This window comes from Colletotrichum higginsianum, assembly GCF_001672515.1.
Source record: "Colletotrichum higginsianum IMI 349063 chromosome 7 map unlocalized unitig_7, whole genome shotgun sequence".
Lineage (NCBI taxonomy): Eukaryota > Fungi > Ascomycota > Sordariomycetes > Glomerellales > Glomerellaceae > Colletotrichum > Colletotrichum higginsianum.
In genome coordinates, this window is record NW_017263917.1 from 3,497,210 (window position 1) to 3,522,949 (window position 25,740).

The 25,740-nt window shown below is 57.2% G+C and overlaps 7 protein-coding genes across 7 annotated transcripts; 1 reads left to right on the forward strand and 6 right to left on the reverse strand.

Annotated features, from left to right (window-relative positions):
• Positions 1–55: 55 nt before the first annotated feature.
• CH63R_10757 (Glutamate decarboxylase) lies at positions 56–2,032 on the reverse strand (the record flags this gene model as incomplete). Its single annotated transcript, XM_018305731.1, has 6 exons — positions 56–109; positions 177–785; positions 883–1,479; positions 1,558–1,581; positions 1,674–1,701; positions 1,755–2,032. 6 exons carry the CDS (start codon positions 2,030–2,032, stop codon positions 56–58), a joined length of 1,590 nt encoding a protein of 529 aa, XP_018155155.1.
• Positions 2,033–4,334: 2,302 nt separating this feature from the next.
• Positions 4,335–5,713, reverse strand: CH63R_10758 (ubiquitin elongating factor core; the record flags this gene model as incomplete). Its single annotated transcript, XM_018305732.1, has 2 exons — positions 4,335–5,226; positions 5,364–5,713. The coding sequence occupies 2 exons, from the start codon at positions 5,711–5,713 to the stop codon at positions 4,335–4,337; spliced, it is 1,242 nt and encodes a 413-aa protein (XP_018155156.1).
• A 22-nt stretch (positions 5,714–5,735) lies between these two features.
• CH63R_10759 (ubiquitin elongating factor core) lies at positions 5,736–8,370 on the reverse strand (the record flags this gene model as incomplete). Its single annotated transcript, XM_018305733.1, has 5 exons — positions 5,736–6,101; positions 6,198–6,935; positions 7,097–7,301; positions 7,359–8,038; positions 8,281–8,370. 5 exons carry the CDS (start codon positions 8,368–8,370, stop codon positions 5,736–5,738), a joined length of 2,079 nt encoding a protein of 692 aa, XP_018155157.1.
• A 1,475-nt stretch (positions 8,371–9,845) lies between these two features.
• Positions 9,846–11,297, reverse strand: CH63R_10760 (TRAF-type zinc finger; the record flags this gene model as incomplete). Its single annotated transcript, XM_018305734.1, has 1 exon — positions 9,846–11,297. One exon carries the CDS (start codon positions 11,295–11,297, stop codon positions 9,846–9,848), a length of 1,452 nt encoding a protein of 483 aa, XP_018155158.1.
• Positions 11,298–13,667: 2,370 nt separating this feature from the next.
• CH63R_10761 (Calpain family cysteine protease) lies at positions 13,668–16,512 on the forward strand (the record flags this gene model as incomplete). The annotated part of the gene is made up of 2 exons (XM_018305735.1): positions 13,668–15,034; positions 15,099–16,512. The coding sequence occupies 2 exons, from the start codon at positions 13,668–13,670 to the stop codon at positions 16,510–16,512; spliced, it is 2,781 nt and encodes a 926-aa protein (XP_018155159.1).
• A 1,153-nt stretch (positions 16,513–17,665) lies between these two features.
• On the reverse strand, positions 17,666–18,748 carry CH63R_10762 (Adenine deaminase; the record flags this gene model as incomplete). The annotated part of the gene is made up of 2 exons (XM_018305736.1): positions 17,666–17,821; positions 18,515–18,748. 2 exons carry the CDS (start codon positions 18,746–18,748, stop codon positions 17,666–17,668), a joined length of 390 nt encoding a protein of 129 aa, XP_018155160.1.
• Positions 18,749–23,537: 4,789 nt separating this feature from the next.
• On the reverse strand, positions 23,538–23,937 carry CH63R_10763 (uncharacterized protein; the record flags this gene model as incomplete). The annotated part of the gene is made up of 2 exons (XM_018305737.1): positions 23,538–23,736; positions 23,822–23,937. 2 exons carry the CDS (start codon positions 23,935–23,937, stop codon positions 23,538–23,540), a joined length of 315 nt encoding a protein of 104 aa, XP_018155161.1.
• Positions 23,938–25,740: the final 1,803 nt, after the last annotated feature.

Consider the following 25,740-nt stretch of genomic DNA (forward strand, 5'->3'; position numbering starts at 1 on the left):
CGTCGACTTCGTACCATATATGGCCCGTCCTTTTGATAGCAGCCCCACAAAGGGCTTAGCAAATTGCATGCGTTTTGCCAGTCTTACCCTGTATGGAATGCTTTTCCTTCTGAAAGCGTTCTCAGGTTAGCTCTACGACGACCTCGTCACACGTTCGTGGGAAGGGGGGGACAAACCCGGAACTTTGGGTGGTTGTGGGAGGATTTTGTGCTGGTGAGGTGGTGCTCGTGGATGTAGTCCTGCTGGCGCTTGACGGAGTCCTGGTCCATCCGCTCGAGCAGGCCGAGGCACAGCTTGACGTCGTTGATGAGGGCGTCGCAGCGCGACTTGCTAAAGTCCTCGCGGACAACGACGCGGAGCATCTTGAGGTCGTCGGTGTGGGGCGCCATGGTGTAGGCGGGCACGACCCAGCCGCGGACGCGGAGCTGGTGGGCGAGGGCGAACTCGTCGTAGCTGCGGTCCTCGCGGTCGGCGAAGCGGAAGGCGACAAGGGGCAGCCCCTCGCCGGAGCGCTTGGACATGATGACGAAGCCGAGGACCTCGAGGGAGCTCGAGAGGTAGTCGGCGGTGCGGGTGAGGTTGGACATGATGGCGCGGTAGCCCTTCTTGCCGAGGCGAATGAGCTGGTAGTACTGGCCGATGACCTGGGAGGCGCCCTTGGAGAAGTTTAGGGTGAAGGAGGCCTGGTCGGCGCCGAGGTAGTTGATGTTGAAGACGAGCTCCTGCGGGAGGAACTCGGCGGAGCGCCAGACGACCCAGCCGACGCCGGGGTAGACGAGGCCGTACTGTGGGTGTCAGAGAATAGTGCGCGTCAGTCAGGACTCGGATTATGTATGAAGAAGAGAGATGAAGGTGGGCGAGGGGGGGTTGAAGTGTGTGTACCTTATGACCGGAGACGTTGATGGAGACGACGTTCTTGAGGCGGAAATCCCACTCGAGGTCGGGCACGACAAAGGGGGCAACGAAGCCTCCGCTGGCGGCGTCGACGTGGATGGGGACGTCGAGGTTCCTCTCGAGGAGCAGGTCGTTGACTGCCTTGACGTCCTCGTACTCGCCGGTGTAGGTGGTGCCGAGGATGGCGCAGATGCCGATGGTGTTCTCGTCGACGAGGTTCACCGTCTCCTCGGGGTCGATGACGTAGCGGTCAGGCGCGCAGTAGACGAGCTTCTCGTCGACCTCGAAGTAGCGGGCGGCCTTCTCCCAGCAGACCTGGACGGCGCTGGACATGACGATGTTGGGGCGGTCGACGGGCTTGCCCTCGGCCTGGCGCCGGTTCTTCCAGCGCTTCTTCATGGCGAGGACGGCGAGCATGATGGCCTCGGAGGAGCCGACGCACGAAGTGCCGACGGCGCCGATGCCCTCGCCGGCGCCGACGGGGGCGTGGAAGAGCTTGCCGATCATGGAGACGCAGCGGTTCTGGATGTCGGCGGACTGGGGGTATTCCTCGTAGTCGATGAAGTTTTTGCTGAAGCTCTCTGCCTGAAAGGGGGGGTGAAAATATGTGTGTTAGAGGGGTGGTTGTCTTGAAGCATCCGTCTGGGGTGTTTGGTGGTTTACCATGAGCTTCTCGGCTTCTTCTTCCTGGGAGGTGAAAAGGGTAAGTTAGCATTGGGGTGCCATCGCGCGGGAGAGTTTTCGAAGTAAAGCGAGACGGGGAACCGATGTTCACTCACCATGTAAGTCGTCACGAAAGAGGCAAGACTGTGATGATCAGCGGCATGAGCGGGCGAAGCATGAGACGGACGGTGGCCTACTTGAGCATGGGGTTGCCGTCGAGGCTGAGCTCGTCCTTGATCATGCGGTAGGCGACCTCCTTGGGCATCTCGTTCTCGGGCATCTCGCTCCTGGGCAGGTCCTGGTTGGCGAAGCGGGAGCCGTAGACGCTGGTGGTGAAGCAGTCGTCCTCGTCGGCGAGCTGGAGCTGGACCTTGCTGAGCCTCTGCTGGACGCTCTTGAGGTCGGCGGCGGTGGCCGAGTCCTCGGAGCCGGAGCCCGAGTCGGGGGGCGTGTTGACGGTTGCGAGGTGGACCATTTTCGGGTGTTGTGTTGTGTTTGGTGGTGTTGTTGGGTCCGAGGAGGAAGGAGGATGATGGGAGGGGGTGAGAGTGAGTGGGATGATGTGAAGGTGTTTATATGAGTTGAGAAGGTCGGAGCGAGGTCTGAAGAGGCCGACGAGATATGGATCGGGAGTGAAGGAGTGAGGGAATAGAGGAGGGCGGGGAGATAGGAAAAGAGGAGAGAGCGAGGTGTACTACGCGTACACAGTACAAAAAGGCGAAGCAAGGTCAATGAGACGCGGTCGTGGCAGCTAGCTAGCTAGCTACCTACCCTACGTAGCTCATTCCCGTCCGCAACAGCTCCGAAGCGGGGGGAGGGGGGGGGGAAAGGTTCTGAGGTGGGGTGACTGAGCGAGCTGGACCTCACTCACTCGGTACCTAGGTAGTTTGTCTTGCTCTCTCTCACTCTTAGTCTCACTCTTAGTCAAGGTCCTCTCACTCTCTCATTCACTCACTTACTGACGCATGCACCACACTGCATCCGAACCCGGAAGGCGGGGGGCATGGTGGTGCGGTGTAGCCAGTACGTACCGATTTCGTGGCGTGGCTGTTGAAAGCCGCATCATGGACGTGAAGCCATGCAGAGTCCTTGGCAGGTCCTGGACGACAGGGAATGGGGGGAAGCTGGATAGGAGGAGGGGCAGAAGCTTAGGGTACGTCCCGCCGCATCCCGTCGAGTCGAGCAGAGTTGGGCTGGGTTGAGTCTAGTCGAGTCGAGTCGAGTCGGGTTCGGATTCAACTTGCAAGCCAAGCTTGCCGACAACCCGAGATAATCGTCAGTGGCACGTGTTGCTTCTGCTGCAAATACAGAAGCACATGAAGCAGGCCAATCCTTTCCCGCCCCTATTCTTTTTTTTTGTCCCCCTCCGCCTCTTCCCAATGGATGGATGATGTACTGTGTGTCTCTTCCTCCCCCCCCCCAAGCGATGATGCTTTTCAGAAACACACTAATACGCACCACACCACCAGTGACACCACAGCCAAGCTACTCGACAGCTTTCCCCAGGGTCCCAAGCCAACGCCTCGAAAAGCTTGGCACGGGGTGACATTTCGGGTGGTCCACAACACGGACAATGACACACCTGGGATGTTTCGTCCAATCGCCAACCGTGCCGGTCTTCCGTTACACGAAGGGGGCCCTGGTATCCCTGGTGGATTAGCAGGACCCGAACCTGGGCCTGGGCCTGGGCCTGGGCGGGCCGCCTGGAGGAGGGGGGAGAGGGAACCCAGGTCCAGCTCATCAGTCACCCAACATCCATCCATCCATCCATCCATCCATCCGCCGCCACCACCAACAGCACCACCACCCTCGACTGCCCGTCAGCTCATAGACCGAACAAGCTAACATACTATGTACACAACGGCATCGAGAGTCAGCAACCGAGTCTAATGAATTCTGGATAACCCGGCTCGGATGTTGGGTGTTCCTGACACACAGAAGCACAGCCCCGAACCATCAGCTCATTAACCCAGAGTTCTACGTAAATCGCCGTACACCAAGTCCCGCAGTGTTGCCTCACCCATGCCCCCCCCCCGATGCCCAGTGACATCATGACCACCTGTTTTATTCTACAAGGTCCTAGTGGGGGGGGGGGGGGGGGGGGTCACAACAACACCATTGCCCTGTCCCATATTCAACACTCTTCTTGAAAGGACAGAGAATGAACAACAACGGAGAAGTCAAACCATGTCGTTTCACTCCTCGAGAAAGCCCACTCGAACACATCCGTCCAGTAGACCCCCATGGATCATCATCATCACTGCTTCGCTTCTACGCCCTATGGCTCAGCTCCACTGACAAAGACCACCAGCCGCCGAATGTGGACCGACTTTCAGAAGGCCGTGCCTCTCGTAATCTCGGTCAACATCGCCCATGGCCTATATCATTTCGGACTCTTCTCATCTCACACGATATATCGTCTCCCGTTTCGCCTTATCATGGGCCATGTCAGCCTGTTTTCTTCCTGGCCTCCGGCTTCGCTGGTTTGCCCACGCACTCACCCTCTGTCACATATACTGGCCATCTCGCTCCGAATGCTTTACTATCAGACGGTTTCTTCGTCTATTCCAGGACCACGCTATTTCTAATCTTGCTGATACTGCCTAGCCCCTACCGAGTCTCGGGGACCTGTGAACGTCTAATCAGATACAAGGATGCGATGCTTCGTCACCCAGGACTCCTCCCAAGCCCAAGTCCAAGCCCAAGCCCCAGATTCATTTGGCCCTCCACTTTCCCGGGCCGTCGTAGTCATCTTCGTCGTCGTCTTCGTCGTCGAATCAATCCTGCGTCGTGTCCATTGCATCGCCCTGCGCCCTGGCCTTGGCCGCCGCGATCCTCTCGCCCTTCCACTTCTCGATCTTGTCCTTCAGCTCGGTGTGCGGGATCACATCGTCCACCGTCATCGGCTGCCGCGTGAAAGGATCCTTGGGGTCCGATAGCAGGTGCTGCACGATGGTGCCGCGATCGACAATGTGCTTTGACGGCAAGATCACTGGGTCCTTCATCAGGTCACCCATGATCGGGTCCTCGAACTCGGCGGGGATGTCGCCGAGGTCCAGTTCCGCCTGGTCCGTAATCTTCTTTGACTCCTCAAACTTGCTCTTCAGTCTGTCGAACTGCTCAAGCTCGCTGGCGTCCTTCATGCTCCGCTTCGACAGGATGAATCTGGCCTTGTCCAGCACCTCCGGCTTGTACGACCGCCCGTCCGAAGCAACCGCGTCGATGAACGCTTGCGACGACCCCAGGTTGAGGTAGATGTCGACAAAGTCCGACAGCAGCACTCGCGGCTGGAAGTGGTACTTTGACGGGTTGTTCACCTTGAGCTGGCCCATTTTGGGGCCCGCCAGCGTCTCCAGGTTGTAGTTCAGCATGCTCGCCAGACGCTGCACGATTTCTGGCATCGTGAAGGCCGAAGCCAGTGCCGACGTGAAGAGCTTCATCATCGCCAGCGTCTCGTTGGCGAGCTGCATATACGACCCCGCCTGCCCCTCCAGCGCCTGCAGCTCTTCCTGCTTCTTCTCCCTTTCTTGCGCCGACAGGCTGTTGCCGAATTCCAGCTCTTGCTGCAAAGTATGGATTTTGGGGAACTTCGTCAACGCCTCGTCGAGCACGTAGGTGGCATCGTTGAGCAGTAGGTTGACAAACTGAACAAAAAATTGTCGGTTGACCCTGTTGTTTGTTAGCCAGCTGTTCGTCTTTTTCATCGTCCATGATATATTCATAGGGGGTTTTCGGGGACATGTGTGAAGATTGATAACAAAGAGACCAAGCCTCTCGAGGGTGGATGGCAATCGTTGTCAACTTACTTGCTCTCTCGGGTCAACTGCTGCTTGTAGATGTCGTTGCCCCAGACACACTTGATAACTTGGAAGATCTCGTAACGGATGTTGAATTTGTCGTAGAACTGGGTATGGGCACCGGTCGATTCCGCCTCAATGTAGAACTTCATCAGCGCGTGCAAGAGGTTGTCGTTGGCGAATTTCGACCCGTAAAGCTGATCGCCGAGGACGCCCTTCTTGAAGTGCATAAACGGCCACGTGCCGGAGAAAAGCAACGTAACCAGCGAGGACTTGAGGTAGGGGTTCTTGATGTACTCAGACGAGCGTAAGAATGCGATGCACAACGCAATCATCTCACTCCCAACGGCAGAAGGCATGATCTGAGGGAGATACCTACTGCTAGTTAGCGATGCTTGATACGACGCTTGAACGCGAGCTTGAAACCACGGCGCTCATAAGATACCGGAGGTCGACGTACCGATACACAAACTTGAAGTTGTCCACCACGTCCTGGAGCGCGTATTCGGGGAGACACGCAAAAGCCTCGGGCGCCTGGGCAGGCAGGGGAAGTTGAAGGTCCTTGTCCGGTGTATAGTTGGTTTGACTGGCCAGACGAAGCAACCAGACGGCCACGTATCGCATGAACCGAAGCGACAGCTCCTGCATCTTTTCGTCCAAAAACACGCCTTCTATGGCGTATTTCATCGCGATGGCCTTCTCCAGGACAGCCGTGTGCCGTTTGAGCGTCAACTCAAACATAGCAAGCTGCGCCGGTTGCTGTTTTTTTAAGATGCATCAGCTTCAGCACAACTCATAGTACACCTAGCACGATGTACAGCAGCCGGCGGAGACACCACTCACATTCTGCACCTTTGGCCGTTCGGCCTCCATGGCCGTAAGATGCTTCTCGTACCACTTGATGTCACGCTCCAAGCTCTTGAGCTTCGAGTTTGTCGCCTCACTTCCGTAGTGATGCGCGGCAAGGGTTAAGAAGAAGACTTCGGTGATGAAGTTGGAGTTGCCTTCAGTCTTCTTGGCGTAGAATGCATCAGATGCTGACTGGTCCGCGTTGAGCTTGGTTTCTTCTTTGATATCCACGCGGGGGTTGCGCCGGAAATATTCCACCTCGATTCTGTCAACCTTTGAAAATGTGGTGTCCATGAAAGGCGAGCAGAAGCGGTCCAGGATGACAGTCAAGTTCATCATGAAGCCGTCCGAGGATACCTCCTTGGGATCGACCTGAATAGCCCTGCGCTTGTGATTGGTGTTGATTGCCGAGGCGAACCAGTCCAGGACCCGTGTCCGGGTCTCCGTATCCGCCCGGATAAAAGCATTGGCGATGGTAAAGAGTTCGTCCTGATGAACCCGTAGAATGGCTCGCAGGGCGTCTTGCGAGGGCGCGGCCCGGCTTCGGTCCAACCCTCGCGGGTTGGGAAAGTAGGTCAGCGTCACTTCGGACTGCAGAGGCGACAACCGGAAGAAGGGTCCCAATATGGTCTCCCTTTCGACAAACGCGCCAGACTTCTGCGCCGTCATGAAGTTGGGGTGCTGTGAAAGGGCATTCAGCAGAGGTGGGAACTTGGTATACGACATCAATGCCTGTGAGCAAGCGTTAGTATCTTCTGCAGGGAAAGCGGCGAGGCAACAGGTCAGGTCGAAGATGTAGGACGCCGTGCATGAGGCGGAATACCCCTGAAAAGGCGAGCCGTCGTGGGAAAACATCAAGGATGCGCCGATGATAGACAATGAAGGGCACTCACGTTGATGTACGGTTTGTAGTCGCTCTCCATAGTCAACCCAGACAGCTTAGTACTGATGGAATGCATGGCATCGGCGAATACGGCCGGGAACTGTTCGTCCTCCGGGAACCGCTTGACGGCTTCCCGGAGGAAGTCCAAGCAGACACCGTCATCCTGCTCATGTCCCCGCAGCAGGTATGGGACCAGGCTCTCGGGCTGCGACCGTCTGGGATGGTTGTGAGCATGGCCCCGGGGGCATTATGCGCAAGGGCGTTTGACTTACCCAAAGAGATCGGGTATCGTGAGGGCGAACAAACAGTTGCTAACACACAGCCTCTTTGCTTCCTCCAAGATCTCTCTCTTTTCGGGCGTCTCCTTGACGATGTTGGACCGGATAATCCGCTTGAAGCAGGGAAGGAGGTAACCCAGTATCGGCTTTTCGGCGGGGACAGCGGTAACGGCCTCCAGCAGGGCGCTGTCGAGAACGGCAGCAGTGAGCTTCAGTGGCGATCCATTCTCCTTGAGCTCCTGACCTGTCTCGGACAGAAAGTTCAGCCTGGGGCCGTTGATGTCGGTGACGCGGTCTGGGTCGACAGTGATGCGGAAGACGTGGCTGAGTATCCTGTCCGAGAAGTCTTCAACAGATTCTTCCGTGTTGGCCTTCTTCGCGGGCGCAGGCGCTGGGGCGCGGTCGTCGATCTTAGAGGAGCCTCGCTTCTGAGCACCGCCTTCTGTCGTCGGCGACGCAGCGCCTGCGGATCTAACGCCGAGCTGGGTGAAAGGGTTCGCGGCGGCGGGCTTCGGAGTAGAGGAAGGCGTCAGGTCTGCTGGGGACTTGCCTTTGGCTTCGCTCGTCGTTGCTGCATTCGAGGTCTCGGCGTCGGTCTCTGGGTTTGGCGAGCTGTCTTCAGGCTTCGGGGATCTCGTCGACGAGCCGAGCTTGGCCAGCCGTCGAAGTCGGATCTAGGCAGCATATAGTCAGAATCGTAGACAATGTAGGGGGGGTTCCGTGCAGCTGCCAAATCGTCGCCACGGCTTGCAAGCTTCGTCGCTGGTGCCGTGGATACCGCCTTTGCTGGCTCATTTAAACAGCGTTATTCAGGCGTCGCCGCCATGGGCATGCCAGGACGACGGCGAAGGGGACGCGGCAGCGAGAGCCAACAGTATGGAGGACAACACCAAAGGCGACTGAAGCCTAGACGGACCAGGGAAAAGGTATCGGGGAGCTCTCCTACATCGTTCATCTTCTTGGAATCGGGCGCGTCCGGCGCCTGGTTGTTCTCGTTGGGATCCATGGTAGGCTAGCCGTCGGAATCAATGGGTAGTGGTAGTTCGCGGCGAGTTTGACGATACTGAGCCTAGCTTCCTGGGACGAGGCTGAGACGGAAATTCGAGATTGAGGCCGGAGTGTGTACAGAGAAGGGAAAAGTAAGTCGGACGGATGTTGGTTGACGGTCAGGGCCTCGCGGGTTCAGCGCAGGTGGCAGAGGTGAAGTCAGGTACAGGCGAGCAGCAAGGTAGGTAGGTACGGATACAGTGAGGTGCAAGGTGCACCACGACTGGTCGCGGGGAGCAAGTCAGTGACGGGCACCGGGGCAGGCGATGAGAGTGGGGCACGAGGCGGAATTCAGGCACTGTGGTGCACTAGTGCCTGTTAAGTCCGACGCGTGGAGCCCCTCCGATTAGCGGACAATCCACTGGAAACCTTCAACTCAAAGTCCGCCAGAGTCAAGACCACATCGATTAGTAAGCTTTGATGGACTCCGCATGCACTACCTACCTTACCCAAGGTGTGATAGCCTGAGATTCCAAAGCATTCCACACTGGGAAAGGCAACGGCCAACGACTCATGAACTGGACTTTTGTTTACGATAAGTGTAGAGAGTTTGGATTTGTCTATGATAGGGACCGTGTTTTGCTTCTCTTTGTCCGTCCCGGCAAATGCCGCCGTTTGCTGCCCCCCCCTCCTTCTACACCGGATCGAGACATTTTCAAAAACGTCCTTTCTCTCTAGACCCCTAAACTTTTTCCCCAGTCTCGACGACATCTACCACTTGGCAGCTTCAGACGAACAGATGAAAAAGTAGGCGCCTGTTGATGGGTACGTCATCGCAGGTGGCGACGGAATCCAGGGACAGCAGTAGAGGGGTAGAGCTTGGGCGGGGACAAGGTCTTGTATGAGTGAGCGCCTTGGTCCTTGGATCTTTTCTAAGTTTTCGTCAAACGCAACCTGTGACCGGTGCCGACTTCTAGATTGAATGTTGCATGCCTAAGTACTTCCACGTGTTCGTCCATCGTCTTGACTGACTGTGGTATACCTACTTTGGGTGGAAACATTTCTTCTGACCAGCCATTACGAGCATGAACAGAAATATGGCATTGTAAATGCGCATTCTTGTGCCACTCTACTCGATATAAGATAGCCAATTTGGTTTCAAAGGGCGGTTTACTAGATAAGTAGCATACAGCCGCCAGGGTATTTCCGCGTCGTTCCATGTCGTGCATCGCAACCCCGTTGCCCAAGTCCCTGAACTCCAGAAATTTCGAAAAAGTCTTACTGGTACATAAGCCCGCGCGCCTGACAGAAAAGAAAGAATCAATACTCAGGATCAGTATCATCACCCAAAGGATGTGGGGCTTCTCCCGCGGCCTCCATTTTCATTCACCGGCCTGCGGCCTCTGGAAAGCGCGGGTGCAACCTAATGTCCAGCTAGCAATTTGTATGTGCAAAGTCGTGTGTTGGTTAGAGCCACATGTGTCTGGTTGATTTTCAAAGCCGAGGAATGCCGTTCGATCCGTCGCTCAGTCTTCGAGACGTTGACGGGCCGGCTTCGCCATCGCTGTCGGAGCTGCCGCGCGTGCGGCTGGTGCTGCTGACACTACGATTGGCCAGACGGCTGCGCTCGACTTCCTCGCGGCTCTTGTTCATAAGCCAGGCCATGTGCATCTTTAATATGCCCAGGTTGCTCCTGATCTCGGTGATCTGGTCCTTGATCGGCATGACCTGGTTCAGGACCATGACCGTCTGGCGCCCTTCCAAGTCGGTCAGCTCCTTCTTGAGCTCCTCCATGCGGCGTTCCATGTCTTCGTATATGGTCATGACGGCCTCTGTGGGTTTAAACTTTGGACCGCCTTGGACGTTGTTGAGGCTGAAGACATCGTCCCACGAGATGCAATCGCGCCGCTCCTCCTTCAATTCCATGATCTGCCTCTCCTGGTCTTCAGTCTGCTTCTGCAGCTTCTCGATCTGTTTCTCTTGGGCTTTGACCTTGTCGCCCACGACGGCGACAACCTTGTAGATGCAGTCGTCTTGGTGGGCGCCCAGGATCTTGCGAAGCGCCTCGTGTGTGCAGCCGTAGTCGACATATTTGCAGGCAACCGACGCCTCGGGACAGCTGCCATCGCGGTGTTGGCTGACTTCGGAGAGCTTGATCGTCACGCCGCAGTCGGAGCAGCTCGTTGTATTTTTGGTACACTTCTTATTGATGTGGTCCGCCATGGACGCCGCCTCCATCTTGTCTTCGCAGTATTCGCATGTCTGCTCGAAATGCCAGCACTTGCCCGAGACTGCAAGCCACTGCTGCACCCTCTTGTCGCAGGCCTTGTCGGGACAGTCGTGCAGCGTGTACCTGCAGTTGATGGTGTGCTTAACAACCTCCTCGCGCTTCATCTTTTCGCTACATCCTCGCTCAGTGTTGGGGCACTCGACAACCAGGCTATCGAGAATGTTGGTCAAGAGTCTCGACGTCTTGCAGTCCCTGGCGCGAAACCTGGTGCGGTCGATGGGGCATGTATCGGATGAACGGAAATGGCGCTTGAGGCATTCGAGACAGAAGGTATGGTCGCAGGGCGTGATTATGGGGGTAATGACGGGAAGCTTGCAGATGGGACAGAGAAGGTTATCGTCGGGCTCGTCGGCGTACAGCAAGGCGGAGAAGTCGAGCAATTCCCTGACTTTGCTGGGGCTGATGGAGTGTCGCAACGCTTCCCGAGTAGATATTTCTTCGACCGGCCACTGGTTGGGAGGAGTTCGTGCTGGGTTGCCAACGATACGATTAGCTGGGTGCTCAACGATGGGCTCTCGTTTCTCTTTAGGTCCGGGGTGATACTCACGCGTCAGAGGGATGGGGACTCCCTCGAGCGACCGCACAGCCTCTTCAACGAGGTTGTGGACGAGATGGGTAGTGGCAGAGCCGTCGCCAGGAAAGCCAGGATGTGACATGATGGATGGGTGCTCTGGTTGCCAACCTCTGCTGTATATCTACCTATGCAACGCAACGACACAGATCATGAGATGTCCCGGAAGACCATGATATTGGAGCGCGGGGCTGAGGGTGATGGAAATAAGTAGCTTGCGGATATTGTGGGTGTATTCCAGGCGGTGACGAGATGACGATGCTTTCTTGTGGATATTTGTTTGGGGGTGGGTGGTGCTGCCGACGATGGGTTGCGCAGGGTCAATTCCCAAGGGACATGGGAGGAGGGAAGGGAAACTTTGGAGGCAATCCCATCCAGTAAATCCGTCCCGCCTCGCGCCCGTCGGCAAACATGGAACCTTCAGTGATCACAGATACCTTCTTCTGTGCTGTAAGTAAGGTAGGGAAGGAGGTACCTACTTGACAGGTGAAAAGACAGTGACGTGACTCGAGCCGAGGGCGCGATACGCCGATAAGGATCGGTGGAGCCTATCGAGTTCAGCACAGTGTTTTCGGTCGGGGACTGTACTCCGGCACAGTCCCCACACATGGCATTCAGCATTCAGCATGCATTTAGCATTCAGCATTGCATTCAGCATTGTACTTAGCATTGTATTTAGCATTTGGCGGCCGTCGGCCAAATCTCAAACCGCATCTTTTCCTCCTCCAGCGTCTTGTTTCGCACTTTTCTTTATTTAACACTGTAGGGAAACGGAGATTCGCATTCCTTCATCGCCAACGACGTGGATAAAAGGGCATATGTAACCATCTCGGTCGAAACAGGCGCCCTCACAGCAACGGCATGATTTACGACATCTTGCAGCAGTATCGCAGGCTTCTTGCTGCCACGCAAAAGCTCGCCTCGACTCTCGTACTGCAGTCGGCTGCTGCTCCAAGCGGAATGCATGTCCTCATCCAACACATGAAATGAAGCATTGCGATACTGGCACCAAGCAGTGAACATGTCGAGTTATCACGGCACAGCCGTATGCATTCACAACAAGTGGACAAATGCTCCCTTTCCTCCCTTCCATGCGACGACTCTTTAGACACAGCATCATCCATTCGAGTTATTTGACTCTACACTCGGCGGCTTATCGTGTGTGGCTACCTGTGCTTGGAAGGAATCTACAGCGAAGGAAAAGGCTCGAACAAACCGTGTGGCTGTTACGACTGTTTTCCCTTTTCCCCAACTTTCTCTTTCTTTCTTGTTTCCCCTTTTTCTCACTTTTGGTCATATTGACTGGACGGTGTAGTGTAGGCCAGGCGCCGGAGACGATCGCCATCAACTCATCAACTAGAAAGCAAACGCTTCTTCGCCCAACATCCGAGACAACCTGGTTCGATTACTACCCGGGGATACGCGGTTGACGGCAAGCAGATGAATCCCCAGTTGGATCAATACGCTTTCTAGGCAGTCAACACGGAAGGGCTTTAATCGAATTGTATCCAATATCTCACTTGCAGACCTCACAAACAGCATCTTGTCACTGGTCTAAACCAGGCTGGTCATCAACGCCAATAAAGAGTCGCGTGCATATCCAGCATGGACACTTTGAATCTTACGTGAGACTCGCCAATCCATCGCGCCAAACCAACGTTGTCATGCATCGAAGCGAGACAGACAATCAAGCAGCTTTCTCCGACGTGTCACTCTGCCTCAAACTAAGGGTTGGCCGCGGCTGCTCGCTCGAACGCCCTGTTGTCGCCAATCCAACCTCGCGGCGCTAAACCACAGTGGTGGCATCGCCATGCTCGATCCTGGACCCTGAGCTCCAGTTGCAGCGCCTCCCCAACCCATTTGGCGACCTCCAGCTGGACCTGTATGCGTTTTCAGATACAGCCCTGGCGCTGCGCTGCACCCAACAGCAACAGCGTATGCAAATCATCAAGCGGATCATGCCACGCGAGCCGCGCGGCCCCTCCGATATCCGAGTGATCAGAAATCCTAGAGCCTGCTTCATTCGCTCCTTTGCGAAACAACACCGTCCGGTTCGGCCCAGTTCACCCACGGCCAAAGCTCCGCCAATCCCCTCCCCCAGATATCTTACTGCGTGGTGTCCCAACGGAAGCTATCGCAAGTCCGTCAGCCCTAGACGCTGGGGTCGAGGGATGGTGGTGGTGGTGGTGGTGGCGGAATGGCGGAGGTTGGGGTGCTGCAAGCTCACTCATGCGAGCCAGATGTCACTGCTTGCTTGGCTTCAGATGGCGTGGAACTATTTAATCATGGCGACGAGTCGTTCCAAATCTCGAGTGACGAGACGATGCTTCAGTCACTTTCTCCTAGGTTGTGAGGCCATCCTTCCAGTCCGGATTGTCGAGGCGTCTTCATTTCCATCCATTCTTCAGGTTCTATATCCGATAGATCGTCACGCCGTACGCAGCCTGTGTTCAACATGGCAACTTACGGAGACCCCCCGCTCCCTGTGCCGCCGCCTGTGACACCCAGCAAGCGCTCCAAGAAGGCTCCTCAGGAGATACTCTCTGACTTCTGGGACAAGTTCCATTCAAAACACCCCGGAAAGGTGACATCCGTCTTCCCCCGGTCTCTCTACGCCTCTCTGCTCCCCGACTTCCAAGCGCGGGGCGCCTCGTCCGCCCGCAACGCCCAAGAATCGTATGAGGCCGCCGCCCGTGAGTGCAGGGAGAAGGTGAAGCGCATCATCCGCGAGTGTGATCGCACCAACGAAAAGTACACCGACGCCGACTTCGACATCGAGCGCGATCCCTACAGCAACTGTCTCAACGGCCTCATCCGCGACGGGGACTTTGGCCCTGGTGGCAGCGCCGCCGTCGTTGACGGACCCAATGTCAGCAGCTGGGATGTCAAGAATAGCCTCGACACCCTCGCTGCCGCCCAGGTCTTGGGCCCCAACTCCACTATTCCATTTGACCCGGCCGCCGTGAGTCGCTTTCTCGCAAGCGATGACATTTGGAATCCCCTTGCCAACGCTGGAGATCGTTCGGGCAACCGTTCAGGAACAAGGACAGGGGCAAAGTCAGGCCCCGTCAAGGCCTCGAAGCGTGGCGGTGTCCGGGGCAGTGAATGGTACAGCCCAGGGTCGATCCATCGTGTCGACTGGATCTTTGAGACGCCTCAGTTCACAGTCAACGGCTATTCCTCCTCCGATATCAAGCAGGGCGCCAACGGGGATTGCTGGTGGCTCGCTGCCGTTGCAACCATTGCACACCGCAAGGACCTCATGCAGAAGGTTTGCGTTGCGCGGGACGAGGAGTGCGGTGTGTACGGCTTCGTCTTCCAGCGCGACGGCGACTGGATCTCGACTGTCATCGACGACAACCTGTACCTCAGGGATTCTGATTTCGACTTCTACGGTGATGTATACGATGCCAGCGGCAAAAAGGCCCGGCTGCACCGCAAGCGCAACCAGACGGGGTCCGACGCGTTGTACTTCGCCCGGTGCGAGGACCAAAACGAGACCTGGCTGCCCTTGCTTGAGAAGGCCTACGCCAAGGTCCACGGCGACTACGAGGCCATCTCGGGTGGCTGGCCAGGCGAGGCGGTCGAGGATATGACGGGCGGTGTCACGTCGACCATCGCCACCAACCGAGTGCTGCGCAAGGACAAGCTCTGGAAGGAGCTTGTCAACTCGGATGGCGAGTTCGTCTTTGCTCTGGCCGCCATGGGCACCGGTTGGGACTGGCGGAAGAGCGGCCTCGCACTTGGCCACGCGTACTCGATCCTCCAATCCCGGGAAGAAGTAGACGAGGACGGCAAGAAGGTCCGCCTCGTGCAAATCAGGTGAGTCCTCTCGCATACCAGCGATTGTCCAACTTGAAAGCACGCCCGGCTAATGACCCACCAGAAACCCCTGGGGCGAAAGATCCGACGGCGGCGTCGGCGAGTGGAACGGCCCCTGGTCCGATGGTTCCAAGGAGTGGACGCCGTACTGGTTGAAACGCTTCAACCACACTTTTGGCGACGACGGCGTCTTTTGGATGTCATACGAAGACATGCTGTCGACCTTTATGTATATTCACCGCACCCGGCTGTTCGATGAGAAGTGGACCGTTGTGCAGCAGTGGACGTCGGCCAATGTCTCTTGGGTCACGGGCTACCTTCAGACCAAGTTCGTCGTCGAGGTGAAGAAGTCGGGCATGGTCGTAATCGTGCTCACGCAGCTCGACGACCGGTACTTCCACGGCTTTGAGGGCCAGTATTGGTTCGAACTGCACTTCGTCCTACAGAAGGCGACCCCGGAAGCCGCCGGCGACGGCGCCAAGAACGGCGGCGAAAGCAAAGACGCCCCCGAGCCGGAGCAGATCTGCCGCGTCCGCCCCGTGCACAAATGGGAGAACCGGTCCGTCAGCTGCGAGGTCGATCTCGAGCCGGGCGTATACGAGGTCCTCCCCAAGGTCACGGCCGCGCGCCACCACAACGGCGACGCCGCGAAGCCCGTCGAGGACGTCGTCAAAGAGTACGCGGAGCGCAACCCGCAGAAGCTGCGGCAGGTCGGCCTGCAGTACGACATCGCGCACGCCAAGGGGGGCGTGCGGGACGAGGACGAGCTGATTGAGAAGAAGAAGCTCGAGGCCAAGGCGAAGAAGGAGAGCAAGAAGGCCAAGAAGAAGAGGAAGCAGAGGAAGGCGCTCGGCATTGCTGCCAAGGTGCTCGAGGATTCGGCCAAGGTTGTGTCGGACATGGCGAACGAGGGCAAGAAGACCGACGAGGCCAAGGGTGAAGTCAAGGCGGAACCGAAGACGGATTCTGGGCAGGAGAAGGAGAAGGAGAAGGAGAAGGAGAAGGAGAAGGTGTCCAGTGGCAGCAGCCAAAAACCTGCCACCATAGACGACCAGCCAGCGGATCTCGCCAGTTCTTCCAAACCCGCAGAAGGACCCACGACGGAGCCCAAGAAGCCTGACGAGAAGAAAGACGAAAACATGGAGAAAAAGAAAGAGGAGAAGGGGGAGGAGGGGGAGGAAGCCGTCACGGCCGCAGAGGCGTCCGCCGTACCCCCGCCGGCAGCCGCAGATGCAGAGGCCCCCCCCGAAGAGGCGTCGGCTGAGAAGGAAGACTCGGAGTCGGACTCGGACGCCGAATCCACCGTTGAAGACGACGACGACGAAGCGACTGGCACGCCTTGGAATGCCGTCTGCGTGCTCGGGCTGCGGGTGTACGCCCGGGACCCGGATGTGGCGATCAAGCTGACCACGCCGAGCGACGCGGAGGAGGCTTCGAGTCTAATTGTCGACGGGGAGGCCGCCGGTGCGACTGCGTAGAGGGAGAGATGTGTTTGAGGTTGCTATGATTGATGAGACTGTGAATAGAAATGTTTGATGTCTTTGCTTATCGTTTCCTTGGTTGAATGTAGACGGGCGTCATGGCATACCAGAGTTGCCGTATGTCTTGAATTGGAACCAACTGTAAGCGAATGGTCCGCAGCAGTCTCAACGACAGCCGCTTTTAAAGTCAGAGTTTGACTCGTTTCTCAGTCAGATCTGCCTTGCAATTGCCGTTCTTCCCCCCAGTGAGCCAGAGGCAGTGCCACCAGTTATCGGGTCGACATTGGATGGTATCATGGCTAGACTAAGTCTAGGAGCACGTTTCCATCGCCCAGGCCGGTCTCTGCATTCCAGGTGTTTACAATCTGACGCGAGACCCTGCCCCTCGGCATGCTGCGAGTCACAATGGTGTAGCCCACTGTGATGTACACTCGTTCCTTACCGGATAACACGTAGAGACCCGTCCTCTTCAAGCTGCTTCACTGTCTGGGCATATGGCACCGGGACAGTTGGTTGTCAAACGTGCACACTCCTGCCTGGAACGTCATGTCCCGGTTTTGGAGAGAATTTATTCTTAGAGTCTCTTCAAACTCGAGACACAGTATAAAGGCTGAAGACAACAGCGAAGAGAGGGATAAACTGACTGTACACCCCGGGGACTCTGCTCGCAGTGTGCCATATACTCACTGTCTTTCTGCATGACACAAGCCGCCGTGATACTGCCGGAAAGTCAATGGTTCTTTCGGCTTCAAAGTCCGTCACTGGAAATTATCTCCGGGCATTCCCCTTGGACAGCCAGACCTCCAGAGTATCTATCCTCTTCCCGCAACTCCCCACCGCCTTTTGCCTTTGCCTTTGCCTTTGCCTATGCCCCCTTTTTTGTCCCCAAACCGACAGGTTCTGAACGAATCGTAGCTAAGGGGGTTTAAACACCGAAGGCCTCGCTCAGATTCCCCCCCGAACAGACAGGCGTCTTGACACGACGCCAATGGTCGGCCGAGAAAAGAAGCCTTGTGTGAATCGCGACACAACTCGCAGAGCCCCCCGCGAGACAAACTCTAAACGCCCCCATCGTCAAACAACAAAACCCCCGTCCCGAAACATGCTCAACAAGCCTCGAGCTTGAGCGGCCGCCTCTCGACAACCGACCCTAGGCCGCCGTCGTCGTCGCCAACAGCCCCCGGTGCCTGGCGACGACGGCCTCGACCTCCTTGACCAGCTCCTCCTTCCGGGCGGCGGAGCACCAGCTCCCCTCGACGGCGCCCGTCGCGATGCCCCGCCACTCGTCGACGCTCAGGCCGAAGGCCTCCTGCACGGCGCAGTAGTTCTCGAGGATGTAGCCGCCAAAGTAGGCCGGGTCGTCGCTGTTGATGCTGAAGCGCACGCCGCGGTCGAGGAAGGTCCGGATGGGCATCTCGCGCATCTCGCGCACGCCCCGCAGCACGACGTTGGACACGGGGCACAGGCTCAGCAGCGTCTTGCGCGCGGCCAGCCTCGTCAGCAGCGCGTCGTCCTCGGCCGCGCGCCGCCCGTGGTCGACGCGCTCGACGTCGAGGTCGTCGAGCGCCGAGACGACGAAGGCGGCGGGCCCCTCCTCGCCGACGTGCGCCGTGCGCCGGATGCCGGAGTCCCGGGCGGCGTCGTAGACGGGGCGGAACATGGCGGGCGGGTAGGGCGCCTCGCTGCTCGACATGCCGAGGCCGGCGATGGTGCCGTCCCGGAAGTGGCCGGCGTCGCGGGCCTCGAGGAACATGCGCATGGCGTCGTCGACGGGGCAGTGGCGCAGCAGGCAGACGATGTACTCGACCGTCATGCCGAAGTCGGCCTCGGCGCGGCGGCGGGCGCGGCGCAGGCCGTCGACGACGGTGCCGTAGGCGACGCCGCGGGCCGTGTGGGCCTGGGGGTCGAAGAAGACCTCGGCGTGGCGGACGTTCTGGGCGTGCGCCTTGGCGAAGTAGGCGTACCCCAGCTCCTCGAAGTCGGCGGCGGTCAGCAGCACGGAGAAGCCGATGAAGTAGTAGTGCAGGAAGTCGTCGAGCGAGGTGAAGTTGCGGTAGCGCTCGTACAGCGCCTCGACGCCGGCGAAGGCTGGATCCCTGTCGGCGGGCAGGGGGATGTCGTTCTGCGCGGCGAGGCGGAACAGCAGCTCGGGCGCGAGGGAGCCCTCGATGTGGATGTGATGCTCGCACTTGGGCAGATCGACCAGCAGATCGTGGAGGACGTCCTTGCACATGCCGGGCGTCTGGTTGGCTGTGACTTTGTGTGTGTGTGTGTGTGTGTGTGTGTGTGTGTGTGAGAGAAATGGAGCGTGTAAGCGTTGAAAGAAGGTACGTGCGTGCGCATGCGTGTGTGTTTGTGTATGTGTGTATGTGTGTGTGTGCGTGCTGTCCGAGTATTCAAGGTTGAGCTTCCCGACGAGGAGGTTTAGGAACCTGTTGTGGGGGAGGCAGACTATGACTGACTCCAGCCAAGGACGAGAGAGATAGGATGTGAATATGCGAGATGGAGCGTGACGACGATGTAGGTGCAGACAGAGATGTTTCACCCGCCAAAGTCTGCCCAAGTCCCCCGTCGTTGTTGATGTTGCCTTTCTGCCCTCCCCTCGTTCACGAAACAAACTTCTAGAAGTCTGGGAGACGAACGCACGGCTTGGTAAATGTACGATGTGTATCTGCCACCAGAAAGTTTGCCTGTTAACCTTTTCGAGTCCTGCCGTTGGATTCCGATTCACAGGCTATTTTTGGGGGGTTTGAGAACAAAAAGTCAGAAGTCTGTCTGTCTGTTCTTCGGACCGGCTGGTTACGTTATCGGTCCGCCATCTCGTGTGGTGTCGGCGAACGCCGTTCCTAGTCTGGCGGCGGAACACGGCGAAGTGAGCAGCGTTTGGGGCAGCACTAACCTAACGTCCGGCTCGTTTTGCGGTTCTGGCAACACCTCCTCCTTGAAGGGACAGTGAGTCCTCCCCGACAAGGCATCTATCTTGTCAGACTCATAAGGCGGTTGGCTGCCATGATGAATCAGGTCCGGAGAAACGAAACACCCCCAAAGCATACGGTGTACAGAGTTCTTACGATGGGGTAATGTGCGGTGTACAACCAAGAAACACCATGTTGCGAGACCGATGCTCATGATAGGGTTCCCCTGGTCCTGATTAAGCCCGCCCCAAAACTGTCTTTCAACCGTCCCAGTTTTTCACTTTGCCGTTCGTTCTTCTCACTTTTTTTTTTTTCTTTTTTTGGCAACCCACCCCGCGACGCCCTGCGGCATTAAACGCACGACCAACGCAGCCGTCGAACGACAGGATGGTTTGACATATCCATGTTGAAGCGGGCTAAGGATTGGTATGTAGCATCTGCCGTGGGGGAAGGGGGGGGGGGGGGGGGGGGGGGGCATTGGATGAAGTGATCCCTCTTATGACGAAACAAGCTCTGCGAGTCTAAAGTTCGCTTGCGATCGGAGAGCGAGCACGCACCGGGAGGGCTGGCTAGTCAACATTTGGCCGATGAGACAGTCTCGTTGATCCCACCCTCTCTTCTCCTCTTTTCGGGCCCTCGACGTCGGGAGGAGGGCAGACGACAACAGGCAGAATGTATGCCCGTGGAAACCGGCATCCTCCTCTTCGGAAAATCAGACGAAGAGATAACGTTCATACACAATGTTGAGTGAGACCCGACAACGACAGCAGCCGTAACTACGCCCCAAACCTGGCGGCAGCTAGTCCCAGTTGTCTCATACCACACAGCGCTGACATCATCATTAGAGTTGGCCTCCTTCAATGTCTTCAGCCAGCTTCTTCAGCGGCTCGTGTCTCCTGTAAGACTGGTTCGCGTACCCGATTACACTACAGTCTACTGGCCAATTCCCCATTGGCTCTTGTCTCTCTCTCTCTCTCTCTCTGTCGGTTTGATTTTTTTTCGTTGTCCACAGGTGACGAGCCTTGAAGACTGTAACACCCTCCCTTCTTTCGTCAATGGCGTGTACCACCAGAAGAAAGGGGTTTGCTTCCCGCTTCCTGTCGCGCAAGATTCATGTACGATGTACCAGGAGATCGCTACCCGCCCCCCCCCCCCCCCCCCCCCCCCCCCCAACATTTCACCGAGATGCGCGGACGAGGCTTGATCGAGACCTCAATCAACGAGGTCCCTGTCACCGAAAGGGGTCATCTCAGAGCCGGCATCAGTGCCCCCCCAGGCGAGAGTCAAAAGAGCGACGAACTGAACATAGATCCCACCAAGTGTTTTGACTGCAACTGAATGCACCTGACACTGCGGAGGGCGGCGGTGCGCACTGAGTAGTTGATGTAAGTACGGGTACATCACGGACCAGGGATGAAGGACGGGAGAAAAAGCCGCAGGCGACCGGGGTCGTTTCGGCCGTCCGATCGGTCGTCTCGTCGATGGGGGGGCGCCGGGCAGTGCAGTCGAGTCTACACTTACACCACCTAGTAAATAGCAATGCTGAACGGTAATGTGTGTTTTTCTCTCTCTCGACGCTCGCCAGCGTCAGGATTGAGAGCATACGATACCATTCCCAAGTCCTGGATATACACAACAAACACACACTCACACACACACACTCTCTCTCTCTCCCTCTCTCCCTCTAGTTCGTCTCTCACGACCCTTAATGTTTGATGACGGAACGGCCGAACGTGCCCTCTCGGGTTCTTGCCCCGAACCCGTCCCGTCGAGCCAAGGAACCGTTCCTGGTCTGAAGGCCCCCCCCCTCCCCCCCCTCCCCCCCGCCAAGGGGGGTAAACGGTGGTCGACCGGTCTCTTGGCCCCCTAGATATGCTCCGACTGCTGCCAAACCAAACCGCTCTCTCCGTCCATGCTGCTGGCACGGGCGGTCGGCCAGTGCCCCATGGCATCTGGAACATGAGCTGTCGCAACCACCGATCTCTTCGTAGTGGTCCAGAAGAGGCCCTCCTCCACGTCTCTGCCCGCCAGACGTTGCACAAAAAGCTTATCGATGGGAAATAGCCCGCAGCCACCGCGTGCAAAGGCCGGACAGGTCATGTTCGCCCCCCCCTCTCTCCGTCCCTTCGTTTAAGCTTGTCATGGCTGTTTCCGTGTGCGTCCAGAGGCTTGTTTGTGCTCGTCCATCCATCCACCCATCACCAGTCGTCGAGCCCTCTCTGGTGTTCTATTTCTGTCGATTTGAAGCGGGCAACCAACCGGGCCGCGTCTACATGTCACAGACTTTCCATCGTCGTACCTTATCCCAAGTCTTGGGACGCGGCCGTGAGCCTTTCTTGTTCCAAGATCGACGAGGGAAGAGGGGGGGGGGATGACGAACCCGCGGGCAACCCAGGATTCAAGCTTCCTTCTCGACGCCCTTTCCGCTGTGGTCTGTAAGTGGACTCCGTACCCTGATGTCGACACCGACACAGTCTGTGGGTAAAGTTGAGGACCGTTCTTCTGCTACTCCTGTCCGCCTCTGATGTTCCTATCCATGTAAACATCATGTTATGTACCCTTAAAGTCCCCCTTTTCCCGCTGACGGAAATGTGGGATTCGTCAGAACAGCCGGGCCCAGTTTCATGCAAGCTAGCAAGGGGAAAGGGGGGCCGTCTCTTTGGACCTCGCCGTTTCATTTGGCTTGCTGACCGCCCATTGCGAATGACTGCCGTCCGAAGGGACCCAAGTTTTAGTTACCAGCTCCTTCTCCGTAAGCTTCTGGCTGGATCTAGTCCCATGACCAGTGGCACCGAAGTCGTCTTCGTCTTCCTCCTTGTCCAGTATTGCGGGCCAAAATGTCTCGTAGAGAAAGAAAGATACTGTATAGAGAGGGGGGGGGGAGGGATGGTAGGTTGCAGTAGGCCGGACTCGAGGGCAGCTTTGGTCACACTGCATAACGCCCGGCCTTGTCTTGTTCCGCAGCGAAATTTAAACTATGCGATGCGATGCGATGCGATGCGATATTGCCAGTGCCCGTCCGTCCCTGTGTCCGTTTGCCGTTGCAGCTTGCGTCACATGGGCACAATCCTCCAGTTCCGAGAGGGGCGCATGCCCAGCCAGCCAGCTAGTAGTATCTCGAGCCAGGTCGGCCAGAGGGGAAAACCGAAGCAGGTCTTCTTTCTTTTTTCCCCTTCCCTCTCTACAAGTGACGAGGAGGAGAATGTGTATATTTGCGGGGTTTGCACACCACGGCGCGCACCACCTGCATCCAACCTGGGCCGGTTTTTGGCGTTTGCTGCTGATCACGCCTACTGTACCCAGGAGCTGTTCCCATCCCGGCGGAAATACCGAATGGCACCCTCCTCGAGGTCTAGAGTGCAGTCGATGGTGCAGTGTAACCCGTGCTGCACATGGTCCGTTTCGCTTGTTCAAGGGGAGGGGAGGAGGATGCAAGCTTGGGGGATGGAGGCCGGAGCATGTGCCACTTTGGACAGTACCCCGTCCGACGACCAGTGGCCGGTGACAGTGAACGGTGTCGGGTTGCTGACAAGGAGACAGAGACAGAGACAGAGAGAGAGAGAGAGAGAGAGAGAGAGAGAAAGACCTTCTCGGTTATCATCCAGTTGTTATAGCCCCGGACTGGATACCACCGAACGCAGATTGGTTTCACGGATGGAACCCGGCAGACAGGCACATATACACGGAGCAAACTAGCTGGCAAGACACATACCATGCCCACCCACATGGGTCCGGCGACCGTTTTTCATTGCACGGCCTCCTCGCGTGCTCGGGTGCTCGAGCCAGCCTTTGCACAGGGAGCGCCAATCGAGCCAGCATCGCCCAGGTCAGGTTTGCGGTCCAAGTCGGTGGGTGTGCGGCTTTGACAAGAGCGTGGGGGTGTCTCCCTGTCTGGGTTGGAAACTCTGATATAGAGAGAGAGCCTGGAGAGGGCGGGAAGAGACAAGTTCAGGCCGTCCAACCGAGACGAACTTGGAGACGGGTAAAACGCACAGTCCAGAGTTTTGCAAGTTTCGCTATTAATATCCGTCCAGTGTGCAGGAAAGTGAAGTAAGTGACTCTGCACGCGGTACAGTACAGTACAGGTACATTACGGGTACATACAAATCAAGCCAGAGTACAAAGTACGGAGCCGATCGCTTCCATCCGCCGATTCGGCATTCGGTTGTCATCAGATGCTGCTTCGGTCTCCACATCCCCTTTGGGATAAACGTCCTGGCTATAGCTGATGCTCTTAATCTGCGGCGTGCGGCGCCCGTGACCCAAGAGCCCGTTGTTGTCGGTCCTTGGTCCTTGGTCCTTGGTACTTGAAGGGGAGTAGGGGGTGGAGGGAAGGGAGGGGGGGAGGCGGAGGATGATGATGGGGGTTACTATGTAATATCGCGACTCACCCAGCACGGCGGCGCGGACGAATGCAGACCAGCGACAACGTCAGCAACTCCATCGTCTCCAGCCGGTCCCCCCCGTGGTCCTTGCTTGTTCTGGGGTCCCTGATAAGATTGCCCATCATGTCGCAACCTCTCGCGGCATCGTCATGTCTCGTCTCCCCTTCCCTTCCCCCTCTCTCCTGTGGGGGAGGGATGCGCAGCCACAGCGGCCCTGGTCGAGTGACCGGCCCTCCGACCTACAACGGAATCAACGGCCAGCCCCTTCTGTTGGTGAGCTCGCCGCACGACTCGGGGGTCATGTTACATTGCTGCAAAACGACCGCGCCGGCCGGGAACGCAACGAGTCGTGAACTGAACACCCTTTACCGTTCCCCGTTCCGCTGCTTACCTGTAGAATCAGAGGTCAGAGGTCCTGTACAGATATTGCGCGATACATATCCGTGCTTCTCGTACGTAGCACCGCATCGCCGCAGTACCGCAGCGCCAGCCGGGCCGTTGTCCATGTGCTACCCGCTGATCTGCGATTTCCACCACGCAACAACACATGTTCCACCGTGGATCGGAATATTGGACCCGGGTTTGTGAGATTGCAGTAGACAGGCGGTAGATGCCGTGGACCAAGGGTGCAGGATCAAGTAGAAATCCCGCTACTTTTCCGAACGGTGGAATCGCTTGTCGTCTTGTCGTCTCGCCGGATCGCGATAGTACCGTCGACCCAGCCCAGTCCCGACAAGGGAGGTAGCCCCCTCGGTGTGCGGTGTAGGACTATTGGACTGACGAAGTCTATCATGTTGCTTGACCCAAAGTTCCAGGCAGTTAGTTGCAAGTTTGATGGCGATTGTGGGTGCATGTACACCACCACCACCACCACCACCACAACTAACTACCATCGCCGCCGCCACCGCCACACCACAACACACCACACCACACACCACAATTGTAAGCAGCCATGACAGACAGTCGAAGGAGCGGGCCAGCACGCCTGGAATTCGCAGGCCGTTGTGCGCCATGGCGCACGGAGGAAACGTCCAGGGCCTTGCACGCCAACTCGCCGAATGCATGATCCTCGGGAAGTGGGATGCTGCAGCATGGCATGGTGGTAGTGTACTTACAGTATACTAGTAATGATGGGTCGCATCCCCGGGTCGTTGGCGAAGTAAGCTCCTGTCGAAAAGGCCGCGCGGGAGGGGGGGGGGCAGAGATCGTCTCCTGCAGCTAGAGTTTTCCCAGCAGCGGCCGCGGGCAACGCTAACTTTGTCCTCCTATCATATGTACGATGTACTCTGTTGACAGTCCATCGTCCCACCCCCGGCCCCTCATCTCATAGCTCGTTCGGTACATCGTATGTGTACGATGTAGGGCCTGTGCAATAGTGTACTGCGGGCTGCAGGAGCTCATGTCGGTCGACTCTGTTGAGAATCCCGACAGGGACAGGGTTTTATGGAGCGCTCGGAGGCGATTGACGTGTTTTCGACAGTCGGCACGCGCACGACAGTGGACAGTGGAAAGCGGACATGGGACATGGGGCATGGGGCATGGGAGCGTTCCAGGGCGGGAAGATGCGGTTCGCGAGATCAAACCTTGCGCGATCAAGATGATGGGTAGACGCCGTCTCACGCCTCTTGAGGGCCTGTCGTCTGTGCCATTGGTCGCGTGTGAGTTCTCGGCTGACAGACCGAGCAGAGTACGATTACTCATGTGCTACGATGCATTTATTGATGTCGACGGTAGAGAAGTTTACTTGGGCAGAAAAGGCATGGCAGGCAAGCAAGCAGACTAGGAAAGCAAGCAAGCAATCAAAACTAACCAGCCAGTCCGTCCGTCCGTCCGTAGGGTTGTTTTGCCGCGACGGGACCGATGCTACGCCAAGCGCGTGGCTCTGTCTGGGAGATGTTCGGGGAAAAGAGACCGTGGACAACTGG